Raw genomic sequence first — 14009 nt, forward strand, 5'->3', positions numbered from 1 at the left:
ATCCCTGCACAGGAAGGGAAGGCAGGGGAAGGGGAGGGAATGTGCTCTGCTCACTGTCAGAATATGCTCTGTGTGTCTGTGGCTTTCAGGTACTTTAGAACAGAAATCAGAAGTATTTTTAGGGGAAGAGGACCAGGGAAGAAGTGAGGTCAAGAATAAAAAGTATCTTAAAAAAGATGGTTGGAACAGTGTGAAACCAAACTCACAAGAGCTTGTGTTAAACTGTTTCTTTCGAGCTTCATTATTGCTAAACAGACATGAAAAATCCCCAAACCCCATTCTTCAGCCAATTTGTATTTATGCTACAAAGTTATGTAATGACTGAAAAGTCTTCTGAAATTTATTAAGTATATAGGGAAACATATTCTCTAATAAAATTGACCAAATTTTATGATGGGGACTCCCGACCCTTCTTTTCCTGAAGAAGCAGTGTATATCTTCACATTCTAAATATGATATTTACTTAATAACATTAACTGGTTGTGGCCCAATTCTTGCTCTGACAACTAAAAAAAAGTATCATTCCAATTGAGAAGGAACTAAAACTCCTATTTCTAATGATGTGGATATACTTCATCTACTCAGAAGCAAGCAAAACTTTTATCTTCCAAAACATGAAGGCTGACTTATATAAGATCTATTGCTGACAGAAAATTACATTTGTCAAAACATGTTAACAAGCAACATAAAGCCACAGCTGTTCATTTTAAAATCCATTATCCCATATGTTCAAGTATTTCTCACTACTGTTGTACTCTCTGGTGCAACAAAGTCACAATTACAATGACTCCTCTGTCAGAGTCCTGAGGGTTGTGTCCCTTGTGGAAGAAAAAGAGGACATAAACTACCATCAAGTCAAAATAACAACAATTAATGTTTTCATTACTTCAGAAGGATCAAATCTGTGTGAAAAGCTAAAGCTATTAGTAGACCTCTTTATCAAGTCTTAAATATATATATTGTCCTGCTTTTGGCAGGGGAAACTCTTTGTCTTAATAAGTAGAAATGATGCTATTTTGAGCAGCTGTATGTCTTTATTTCTGTGCTGTAAAATGCTTAAAACTTTATCAAGATTTTCATCACAGTCTCCAAAGTTTTTGTCAGTGAACCATGCTGTCAAATTTTTGTTCCAAAGTGAACGGTTAGATATAGAACCTCTGACATAAAGGCTTTTTTTTTTTTGTAAACCTAAAGGATATGTCATATTCAAGTAATGCTGTCAAAGTGGAGAGATGTCTCCAATTATTTCAAAAGCCTTAAGTTCTTCAGAAGCTTTGCCTGTGAGTGTCAAGTGTTTATATTTAGGTTTCAATTGCTCCAGTGTAAAAGACAAAGAAAATTGGATAGGCAGGGTGGATTACCAAAAAGCAAGAGACAGAGTGTCTCTATGCAGAAAGGCAGTAAGAGAGTCACTAACACACCTGCTGATGGTGTACTGAACCCTTTGCAGTGATGATGAATCAACTGAAAAGCTGGAGACCTACCATTTCATATAGAAGAGACAAGGATACTTCTTTTCATCGTTGCTTAATCAGTGAGAGTGCTCCCACAAGCTCTCACAGGATGTTTATTTAAAACCAGTTTAACAGAAGCTGTTTTCCACCTGTCTCTCCAAGGGCTCTTGTGTGCAATTCAAGTTCACTCCTTACATTTTCTACACAATGCATAAAAGACATGACTGACAAGTTCTAAAGCTGTGTAATGGAGTGGCCAGGAACAGGTGGAGGAAACTGATAGTTTTGCTGTAAGATAAACTGCACACCACCTGGAAAATACTTTATTTTCCTCCTCTTTTTTAATTAACTGTGTTATTTTCTTTCCTTTTCATCTCTCTACTCTTCTTTGTCACAAATGACCTTTCATCCTTCCTCTCTCTTTTCTGTGCACATTTCTTCCCTGATCACAGCCTCTACTTGAGTCCCACACCTAACATCTTTAATCGATCAAAATCAGCAGCAGAATGCCAGGAAATAAGATAAATATCCTACTACAATTCTGCTTTAAAGGCAGAGAGTTGGTCAACACAAGTTCAGGTGCACTAAGAACTTTGAAAAGCTGATATTGAATTTAGGTGCTTTAGTATTTAGGTATCAGAGGGGCAAACTTCTACAAAGTGCTGACTTCCAGTAAAAAGATCAAGCCTTGTCTGTCACAAACAAAGCAATAAAAAACTGAACCTTTCTCCCCATTATTGAACTTCTGAAAACACAAGGTCCATAAATATAGATAAATGACAGCATAATTTAAAAATTAAATACCCTATAGTTTCAATGCATTGCCTATTTTCCTTTAAGATAAGATTTATCAATAGAGCAGTAATTTAACTAAAAAATTAAAGACATCAAGCTTTTTGTCATGCAACATATTTTCTTTCAGATTTCCAAAATAATTTTCTGTACCTGACTGAATAGCATAGAAACTTTTAAGAATTTCACTGCTATTGTCCAGCTCTCACATACCCTTTATTAATGACTAATCTTGATATTCCAGATATGTGTATGTGTCCTTTACATTTATACATCTTCAAAACATGTGAATGAGAGGAAAAATGAAGTTATGAAGTACAGCAGAATGCCTAATTTTCTGCTGTTATACATTTCAATACAGACTGCTTTACTCTTCAAAGTTTGTTTGGATATATATTCTCAAGTATAAATTTTGAAGACAGAAATCACATACAAGGGAAATTCTAAAATGGTCAGATAGAACTATCTGTTCTATAGACAGATACAGGAATGGAATGGAAAAACTCACTCTTATATCCTTATATTAAATCATAGAATGGTTTGAGTAGGAGGAGACCTTTCAAAGGTTGTTCAGTCCAAAACCCCTGCAATGAGTAGGGTCAAGTTATTAGACATTCAAATCAGATGAGTATGGAAACATACAAATATATTTATGCAATTTTTTCTGCTCTAAAGAAATCTATGAGGAAGAAAAAGCACACAGCTAAAGGCAATATTAATTAAAGAATATTTCTGTAGCCTCTGAAATGAACACTGAATTGGGACAGCTAAAGAAAAAAATTGTTTAACTATTACACAAATATCTGAATTCAACAAAACAGATATACCCTCAATGGCTACGTTCCCAAAATGAAATAATTAATACAACCATCAACTGCAGCTATTTAAGTTAATCGACTCATGAACATAGAAATCATAGTTCACTAAGTTTCTTCACTGTACAATAAAAAAAAAAAAAAGACAGGCATTTTAATGAAAAATACAGCATTTCTAACAAAACTGCATTTTTAAAAAGTTATATTAGATACACTTAGGACATTATCTTAAATGTAATTTTAATATTCAAAGTAAGAAATAAAACCTGTATAGCCTGAAATAATTGAATTTCAATGTTTTTCAGGATAAATTGTACTGCAAAATGTGACCTGAATAACATTTCTAAAAGTGTCCTTATATTAATTTTAACATTTGAAATTTTAACCAATAAGCTTTTCTTCAGCTTCTTCACAATCCACTATTAAGCTAAAGAAGGTAAAGACAAGTACGAACTGGGCCTTACAAAGCAAATCACCTCAGACTGCAAATCACAAAATGAATATTTTGTAATAAAAATAATATAATGATTAGTTTTCTTCAATTATTTTTCTGGAGCTTTCTAGCAAAATTTTTTGTTACATGGCATCAGGTGGGCAAGGTGTCCATCCCCAGACATCTTAATATGTTCCTACCACAGCAAATGTCTCCTCACCCTCCTTGCCAGGATCTGCAATGAGCTATTTCAGGCACATACAACTACCCCACCCTTGCTGTACCATGAATGCTCACCTCCAAGCACCAGATCTAGTAAAGTAGGAAATCTTTCAGACATGCAGCTGCAGAGAGGCTGCACCCACCCACAGCAGCAGCAATGGCACAGCCAGCTAGAAAGGACAAGGAACTTAGCCAGGAAAGTCACTGCCACCCACAGTAGCCATGCAGTTCTAGCCCATGGTACTGTCTTATTACTGCTGCAGTGATCTTGAAAGTAGAGAGCAGAACTAACTTGGAGTCCATTGGTTCCAAAAGGAGGAGGAAAATTAGCAAGGACTAACACATCCCAGAAACATTATTCCAAACCTTACTTAGAAGTCATTGGGTATTTCCCAACCAAACTTATTAATTCGGGTAAAAATTCACAGTTCATGAATATAATTTTCTGGTCTCTTTAAGAACAAGACATTTTTTCCAAATTCATGCAATTTTTACATAGTTGTTACATTCTCATTTAAAAGTATGCCAGCTATCCAAATTTGCAAATACATGCACAAATCTGGCAGTGTAGAAAGGCGAAACTTACCCCATCTGTAGCTTTTACTAAAAGATCATAAGTGGTTGGATCTCCTTCTCTGTCAATGTCTTGAGACACAAAGATCTGACCAGTGTGTGGGTCAATCTGGAAAGCTTTGGATTTTTCATAAAAATTAAATCCATCATAAAGTGAATACTCAATTTCTCCAAACTGGTCAGCATCTGCATCTGTTGCTTTGACCTGCAGGGAGACAACAGAGATAAAAATGAAGCCAGTGAAACTATCACTCATTAAAACAAAGTGTCTGTGATTTTTGAACCCATTTGTGTTGTAAAAGCAAATGTGTATACACAGAATAAATACAAACATGTTCTGCTACCTAAGCTGGCTGCCAGCAGTTCATAAAATATCGCAGCTACTGACAGTTTGAATACCAATCTTCTTCCTTTCCCATGACTGGAAAAGCCATGCTCTTGAGCCATGTCAGTAGGCCACACCTTAAAGTATTTTCCCTTTATGTTATTTTTTCTCTTAGGGAAAAATCAGAAAGCTCTTGTGTCACATGTAGATCAGCAAAGTGCAGCAAGACATCCTTACCTAATGTATTCTATAAAAGACTCCCCAAATATTAATTTAGTTTTCACTTGAAAGAGAGCTTGGTGGCACTCATGCTTTTTGACCCACAGGTGGTATTTGATAAACACAGAAGTTTTGTACATTGCTCCTTCAATTGTATTCCCTTAAGATCTTTGATAACAAGTGTTTTGTGCTAAGTTTAGCTCTTCCCTGGCACATTCTATTGTGATATTTTTATAAATTATTTTCTACCAAAATGTTTCTAAACTACGTGCGCATTAAGAAAACCAGTATTTTCAGTTCTCTAATTTGCCATTATTGGAGACACAAAGAATTTCTCCTTCACAATTGGATTCCTTTTCTACTTTTGCTTTGAAAATGGTAATTTTTGTGGGTTTTCCCTCAACCCATCTCTACAAGCACAATGCCTTAACAGAGGCATTAACAGAGAAGGCCTTAACAGAGCTTTGGAAACTTTAGTATCACAAAGCCCAAGAGTTAGAATTGGTGGGAGCTCACAGAAAAGACCTGTGCCAGTCAGTGCCTGCATCTGACACAGGCTGATAAGGTGAGACCCACAGCCATCAACCACAGCCAGGGCAGAGGTGGAGGTCTGCACGTGCCTGCCTGTACAGAAAGCCATCTGGCACAATTTTAGGTAGAGTTTCAAAAGAAACTCTAGGCTAGGGAGTATTCCTAGAAGTAAGTTTGGATTAGGTCATCCTGTTTGGATGATATAAATTAATTTAGTTGCATGGACACAAGCTGTGCCAGGTCATTTGGCCATGGGACCCAGAACAGCCTTTGGCTGCTGCTCCTACCAGAACAAATGCGGCCGTAAAGATCAGTCGGTGCCTGCATCACAAGCTCCCTTCTTTGCCCACACAGGAATTATTTTGGCACTAAGATACTTAGCTGGGACTGAATTAAAACCAAATGAACAAAACATGTCTTGGGAAGGCTGAAAAGCATGGAAGCGGGGAAAGGGATACCACATAAAAAGTGCCAATTCAAATAATAAAGTTAAAACTTACTCTAGACAAGTTACATCAATCAGAATTTTAAAATGACAGCACAAAATATACACGTGTTATTTCAATTGTTCTTTTTTGCTTGTTATGGTTTGTTTTTCAGACTTTTCCACTTCTTCATGGAAACTCAAAATTTTTTGTATTTCAGAAGTGTCACTGCAACTACACCACATACTCCATAACATTTTTCCTCCCATAAGGAGGTTTTTCACAATGCCAAAGGCCATCATACCAGAGTTTCCACAAAAAAAAAAAGCTCCTTTAGGGAAGCCTTGTGCTTGCAGAGCCCTTCATTCCCTTTTCACACCCTTGCAATTTGCATCCCACAGTTGCAGCAGTATGCAATGCATGGCCACTCCTGACCTGGGTCCAACCACTCGTTCGGGGCCATTTAAAGGCAAAACTCGCAGTCACGTGCAGCTAAACAAAGATCCAGTCCTAAAAATGCTTTACAGCTGTATGTAAATCAAGTCTACAACATGCATGTTTCTCCAGCCTCGTACATTGTTATTTCTGTCATAAAAACAAGAACAGAACATATGTCTAGTGTGCTCTCAGTAATCTACTACCCTAATGTTATGGAACAATAATTACTTGGCCCTTATGAGAAAAAGTATTTCAATTTATTTCTTTTGCCTGAAATCCAACAGGGGTGACAGTACTGAAAGGTTCTGTTGGACTGTGCCTACATGTAGTTACATGTGTAAATGCTAACATTTTTGTCTGCAATTGAGCATGAGTGATTAATTGCAGGTGAAATCTGAGGGTATTGTTAGAAGTTTAGCTCATTACATTCGGTGACTTGTTTTCTTTGTTGTAAATTATGCACTCCTCAGACTTTAAGCAGTACATGTAAAGGCATAATGAGTGATGAATTTAAATAAAAATGCTTCAGTTCAAGGCTATGCAAATTTAAAGGTCTAATTGTGATCAACTTAAATTACTATAATCATCTTTCAGGCAGCAGAACTAAGTGGCATCCAGTTTTGGAGAAAAATATAATCTTTCTCCCCGCTCAAGTACCTCACATCCATTCAATTTCTACCCACTTAGTAGTCCTTTTTTTAATCACTCACCATGGAACCTTTGATCTGAAGAGGGAAGATCAGGAATTAAAAGCGAATGAAAAATTTCCTGTAGCAGACAGATCTGACATTGACTGGCACTACACTTGAGGTCAGGGAAGCTATTAACTATGATCATAGAATCACTGAGGCTGAAAAAAGACCCTTAAGATTATCAACTAAATGCAAGCTGATTTAGAAGGAGGAATTCCGTGAACACATGCTAACAAATTCAAGTTTTTTGACACAATTAAGAGACCAAGTTATTGAAGATTTTGGGAATTAAAGCACACAGTAGTCACTGTCTGGAAAACATTTGGTTGTGATAGCATACTGTGAGTACCAATTCTACAGAGTATTGCAGCTGTTAACTGCCCAAGAGCTGTGAGTTACAGCAAGCCAAACAGGAGGAAATGAAGGCAGCAGCAGGAATTTTCACAGTGGACTGATCAAGAGTGTTCTATGTTAGCAATATCACAAAGGTGATGGAGTTGAATGGATTTATGTACCTTGAAGAAGTGGGAGGCAAGAGAGTACCAAATATGTAACACCTCTGACAAGCCTAATGCAAGATTGGAATCTTGGAGATAAAGGGGAAGAAAAGGAAGGGTTATGCCCCCAAGGTCTTCCTCCTTCCACTAAATATGTTTTCAATGCAGTAAGTTGAACATCCAAGTTTTTAAGGAGTGTAAAACTTGGGAATAAGTTCAGGACAAAGTATTTCCCCAAAAAACATTTTTTTAAAGCCAACAAGAGTCATTGCATGGATAGCTCCTGGCTAGACTTCTCCCATCAGTCATGCTTCCTGTAGCCTGCATCCTTTAGTCAGCTTGTCCAATGCCTCGACTAAAAATCAGTCAGAGAAAAAAATGTTTCTTCTGTCCAGTTGACACTACCAATAAAGTGGTCAGACTTCAGACATCCTCTCAGGAGGAGAAAACATGGGGATCTAGAGAAATGTTGTACAGAACAAGTAAAAAAATCTGACCCACCTGTGTGATGTTCAGACAGACTAGTGCAAGAGGATAATAAATGGTGTGAAGTGGTAGATACTAATGGGTGTAAGAAGACAAATAAATAAAATTCAACAGTGTTGCAAGTACAGAAATAATCTTCTATTTGCATATAGAAAGAGGGGATGATCTCAAAGAACCTGTGATTTTAGGGGTAACTACCCTAATTTCCTCATCCCCATGCACACTTCAACCCTGTAACACATGTCCAGGTTTAAACAGAAAAAAAATTGCTAGCAGTACACTTTAAGAGGGAACAAACCCATTTTTAGCACTATGCTGAGAAAGAAGAGACTTCAGAGCTTACAGAAAGCAAACATCTGGCAGATCTTCAGCTGCTTCCATTCACTTCAGTGGAATGATGACAACTCATAGCAATGGGCAATATGTCCCCATATTTTACAGGCATTGAATAGTGTAACCAATAAACTAACAGTAAACAAGATTATAGAGAAATAGATCTGCTACTAAATTCCACATTGCCTTAAACAAAATCATTTTAAGAGAAAACTCTTCTGGGGTGGTTTGTTTTGGTTTTTTTTTTTTTTTTTTTTTTTTTTTTTGGTGTGTTTTTTAAGATTTCCACTCCTTTTTATCCTCAACAAATTAAAATGAAGTCCCTGTGGTTATACAGACCTTTCTTCATTTTGCTTCCTAGATATTATTTCCTAACAAATGAACGTATTTTGAAAAGCAGAGCAAATATTTTACATTATCTGCAAAATGGGGGAAATGCCTTGTGTACACAAAACTGCAACAGAAAAGAATCCTATTACTTGCAGATCAAAGATTCAGAACTTATATAAAAATATTTTTTTGGATTTAGAGTATGCAGCCTTAAAGATGACTGATTGGCAGTGCTGAATTTCACATGTGAGTGGCCAGGATTAATTTTACATCTTTCAGATAAGACCAGACCACTGGAAAGACCAGGTCATTTGGTCAAGTAAGTAATCACTGTGGTCATCTGTGATAGCAATTAAATGAAACTAAGAAGTATTAAATCAATTCTTCACAGCATAAGAATTTTTCCCATACCACATATTCTGTCAAGTTTACTTCACTTGATTTCAGCTAACCAAGATACAGATTTCATAGCTGTTAAAATCTGTTTGGTGGACTCGATGTCAGAGCATGAGACAGATTTTTTACATTTATTTTTTGCACAATAGGTCTGTTTAATTGTTTTAACTCTACTGATATAATAAAAAGCAATTTAATTGCCAGCAGCCAATTTTAAAGAAAATCAGAATGTAGGGTAAATAAAAGCATCCTACACTACTGAGGACAACTAGAGAATCAGGCCCAGCCAGGATAGGTTTAGGAAAGACAGGGCTCTGCTTGACTGACCTGATCTCTTTTTATGGCAGGTGACCCACCAAGTGAATAAGGGAAAAAGCTGTGGATGTGTCTACCTCAACTTCATTAAAGCCTTTGATACTGCCTCCCACAGCATTCTCCTGGACAAGCTGGCAGCCCATAACTTGGAGAGGTGTACTCTTGATTGGGTTAAAAACCCGCTGGATGGCCGGATCCAGACAGTGGTGGGAAATGTGCTGCAACCAGTTGGGTGAGGCCACCCCTGTTCCATATCTTTATCAATAATTTGGTCACGGGGACTGACTGCATCCTCAGTCAGTTTGCAGACAACACCAAGTTGGGGCAGGGAGGGGGTGGAGAAATCTGGTGGAGGACTGGAAGGCTCTGCAGAGGGATGCAGACAGACTGGATTCATGGGCCGAGGGCAATTGTATGAGGTTCAGCAAGGGGAAGTGGCGGGTCCTATACTTGGGTCTCAACAACCTTGTGCAGGGTTAAAGGCTGGAAAGCTGCCCAGTGGAAAAGGACCTGGGGATGCTGGTCAACAGCAGCCAAACAAGAGCCAGAGTGTGCCCAAGGAGGCCAGTGGTGTCCTGGCCTGTATCGTGAAGAGCATGGCCAGCAGGACCAGGGCAGTGACTGTCCCCTGTGCTTGGCACTGGAGAGGCCACACCTTGAGTGCTCTGTCCAGTTCTGGGCCCCTCGCTACATGAAGGACATGGAGGTGCTGGAGCATGTCCAGAGAAGGACAACTGAGCTGGTGAAGGGTCTAGAGACTCAATTATATGACGAGCAGCTGAGGGATCTGGGGGTGCTTAGCCTGAAGAAAAGGAGGTTCAGGGGTGACCTTACTGCTCTCTACAACTGCCTGAAAGGAGGCTGTAGCCAGACGGGAGTTGGCCTCTTCTCCCAGGTAACAAGACAGAACAAGGGACATAGCCTCAAGTTGTGCCAAGGGAGGTTCAGGTTGGAAATCAATTTCTTCACTGAAGGGGTGGTTAAGGAATGAAATATGCTGCCCAGGGAAGCGGTGGAGTCACCTTCCCTGGAAGTGCTCGAGAAATGACTGGATGTGGCACTTAGTGCTATGGTTTATTTGATATGGTAGTGTTTGGTCAAAAGTTGAATGTGATTTTTAGAGGCCTTTTCCACTCTTAGTGATTCTATATAACTGTGTACTGCACAATATTCATCAAACTGTAAGACAAGACTAAATAGACAAAATGGTGAAAACAACTCCTAAACTACAGGAAAAAAAAAAAAAAAAAAAAAAAAAAAAAAAAAAAAAAAAGTGGAAACTACCAGGAAGCTAAAAAGAAAAGGTTAAAGGTTCAGTGATAGATAGAGTTAGTTCTGGTCCTGCAGTCATCAACAGCATCCTTACATTGGACATATTGAAGGACAGCAGGCCTGTTCCAGGCAGTACAGCAATACCTGATGGCAGACCTTCACCAGAGACGTGTTTTAATTCCTCATGTAGGCAGCCCAAGCACCACCTGAATGGTTAACTACTGTCGAAGCATCTGCTCTGCCAGACCTTCATGCCAGGTCCACAACCACAGGGAAGGGGAGGAGGAGTCTGAGTTGGTGGGATGCTGGCAGCAAAATGTGACTAGAAATATTAGCAGTGAAATTACTGGTAGCAGGCATTTTTCAAGTCACTTGGGTGTATCTGTATGATAGATTAGCATGCATGCTACCACAATCACATATCATCAAATGTCTTCAAGCCAGTGCTCTGACTTACAACACTGCTTAGTGAGAAAATAGCATATCAAATACAAACCAATGATCTCTACCTCATAGCTGCCTGAGGCAGTGCAGACAGTAATGCTGACACCAAACCTAAAGAGGGTAATAAATACATTACTTTGGAATTTTATCTATCTGCCTCAGCACCCACAATTAACTTGCTCCCTAGTGCAGCAGGTTTAACATATGGAAATGGGAATAAAGCTGCAGATCCACTTGAAGTCCTAAAAGCATGTGCCTTGACTTCAAGAATAGAACTGTTTGCCTGAGGCCTTAACAGCTGGTCCTTGACAATTGCACTGACAGCAGAAAAAGCCCCATTCTTCATTCTCAAACTGGGCTACATCTAGAAAGTCACAAATTAAAATAACAACTGAAGTTTAAGCTGCTAATTCAACTGGCATTGATGCTTACTTTGTCAACCACCACTGAGGTACCAGACACTCAAAAAATTCCCAACAAATAAGAAAATCCTTACTCTTCATCCTTGCTCTGATGCAAAAAAATCTTCACTGTGCTGGTCAGGCCAATGGACTTGACTAATGCCAATCTTTCTGCATTCTTTTGATCTGCTATAGGATGGAGACTACCACAGCTGAGCAACTCACAATAAGCACTACATAGACATGACCTTGCTAACCTGATTGAAGCTGATGCTGATTCCCAATTCACTCCAGAAATTACCATCAGTTTTATGAAGGTGCTAATAAGAAGCAAGTCTCATCAAAACATTCAATAATTCTCAACAGCCTTTCAAGTGAAAAGAGGAAAGCCTAAATGCAAGCAGAGACAGAGGCCAGGCAGCCTCTCTGCTCAAGGACAGAATGTGAAATGTGGCATTCACTGTAACCTCAACTAAACATTACATTTCTTAATTTGATAATGCTTTTGGTTTTAGCTTTTCAAACAACTACATCTGTTTGTTTCTTTTTTTTTTCCCCACTTGTGCCCCCCATGAGTTGTACAGAAATTCCAATTAACTACAAGGTTTTAAAATAAAGTAAAACTAACCCCGCTTCACATATGAATGTCTCATAAAAGATTGCACTGATTTTTACCTGCTTTATAATAGACTGATTTTTACAACAGTCTCTATCTTCCCCACAACAAACAAATGAAAATAAACTTAATTTACATGATGAACGATTATGAGATCTTAGTTTTTTGCCTTGTCTGCTCTTCTGTGTATCTAACTGATGACTGTGAACAAACCTGCCAATAAAAAATATTGACAGATCTTTGATTTACTGCTTTCAGTTAGTCTACAGAAAGCAAGAAAAATTAAAATCACTGGAGGAGAAAACAGCTAAGTACATTACAGCATCACTCTTTCATTCTGAACACCAGACACTATTCAGCAAGTGAAGTCCAGATCCTGGAAGAACTAGGCATTTCAGGCTGCATTGTAATCTGCAATTCCTGCTCTGATGCTAGCCAGAGCCTGAATTCACTCCAGTTTAATGCAGCTACTCTTGACATGCCTTAAGTTTTGCTACCATGCCTTCTGCAAAACAGCACAAGCAGCTAGATCCCATTGAGGTGAGCCAGGATCCAGAGGTGTGAGAGGCAGGTCCAGCCTGGAATGCCTGACCTTATCACTCTTATTACACTGATAGGACCTGGACCACTACAAAATACAATTGTCAATGTCTGAATGCATAGCAAGCAGTTGTACTGCTAAACGCCTACTTATCATATGATAGAGCAGAGGCTAAAAAATGTCTTTTTGGGAATACAAAGCCTGAGTTCCTGCACAGAAAATGTCTGCTTAAAGGATCATCTACTCTGTCAGTCTGTTTGGTTTACATTGCCTTCCTTATTATTGTGCAAATATAATCAAATAGAAAATAATTTAATTTTATCATCTATGTAAACTGAAAGAACAGAAAAAAAAGTATTTCTGAGGAAAGAAAAAGGAATTAACAGCAACTAGCAAATATTTTCATGACAAAAGCCTTATTTAAACATCCAAAGTCTAACCCCCTACTTTTCAGTGAAAGGAGCTCCATCCATTTGCTAATACTGTTCACGTACTCTGCTATAATTTCAGATTTTATGACCTTGCTAGACACAGATAAGGGTTTAAGTACAAATCCATTTTTATTCATTAGTAAGCTACAGAGTCCCAAGACTGAATACCTCTCCCAAGAAACAGCAGAGCACAAAAATTTCCCTATTCTCTGCTAATTGCATAAAGCAAGGAGTGATGGGTTTCATAGTTGAGAATATCTCACAAATAAATATTCCTACTGAATATGCTATTTTAATGATTGCACACTGGAGCACATTTTAAGTTTTAGTGGCAGGATTATTTTAGAATTACATTTAGTAAGTTGTTTTAAAAATCACAACTCAAGGTACTAGCTATCTGGTTTAGGGCAACTTAGTATGAAAAACAAATCAATAGCATAATTTTTATTAGTAGCATGCATTATAGCATTTTAATTAAAAATTGTTAGAATAATTCCTTTTTTTGCTTAGATCAATTATCATTACTATACTTATAGTAACAAGTATATACTTATACAGCTGTAATGTGATATATTGTTTAACTAAATGATTGAAGTATGTATCCTGAATTCAGAGTATGTGTGTGATCTTAGAACACTAATGACAAAAAAATGTTTTGATTATACTCATATCTGTGATAGACAAATAGCAGGAAGATACTACAAAGGAGAGAAAGAAGAACTCCGTAAGTAGAAAAGCAACCTTGCACCCAGCTGCGTTCCTGTTGGCAAATGGATTTTGAGACAGATCAAGAACAGGATCCAATAAAAGCTTATCATAAAAACTTCATTATTGGTGCAACATTTGATTTCAGCCAAGTCAGCTCCTGATGCAGATGACCTGAGGCAAATGGTAAGAAGGTGGCAGGAAAAGTTCAGTCCATGTACCGGCATGGTCTTAAGATAGGCTAAATCTGAACACTTACACACATTCGTGCAAACATTTCCCAAGCCCCAAAACCAGTCTGAGCTGCTAATTCCTGCTTGCAA

At 38.1% G+C, this 14009-nt stretch overlaps 1 protein-coding gene across 1 annotated transcript in view; it reads right to left on the reverse strand.

Moving 5' to 3' along the window:
* DCHS2 (dachsous cadherin-related 2) overlaps window positions 1–14009 on the reverse strand; it is a 108523-nt gene that overhangs the window by 59780 nt on the left and 34734 nt on the right. Inside the window, exon 2 of the mRNA XM_053941320.1 lies at window positions 4303–4494. Within this exon, the coding sequence (XP_053797295.1) occupies window positions 4303–4494 (192 nt within the window). The remainder of the gene's footprint in view (window positions 1–4302; window positions 4495–14009) is intronic.

This window comes from Vidua chalybeata, chromosome 4, assembly GCF_026979565.1.
Source record: "Vidua chalybeata isolate OUT-0048 chromosome 4, bVidCha1 merged haplotype, whole genome shotgun sequence".
Taxonomy (NCBI): Eukaryota; Metazoa; Chordata; class Aves; order Passeriformes; family Viduidae; genus Vidua; species Vidua chalybeata.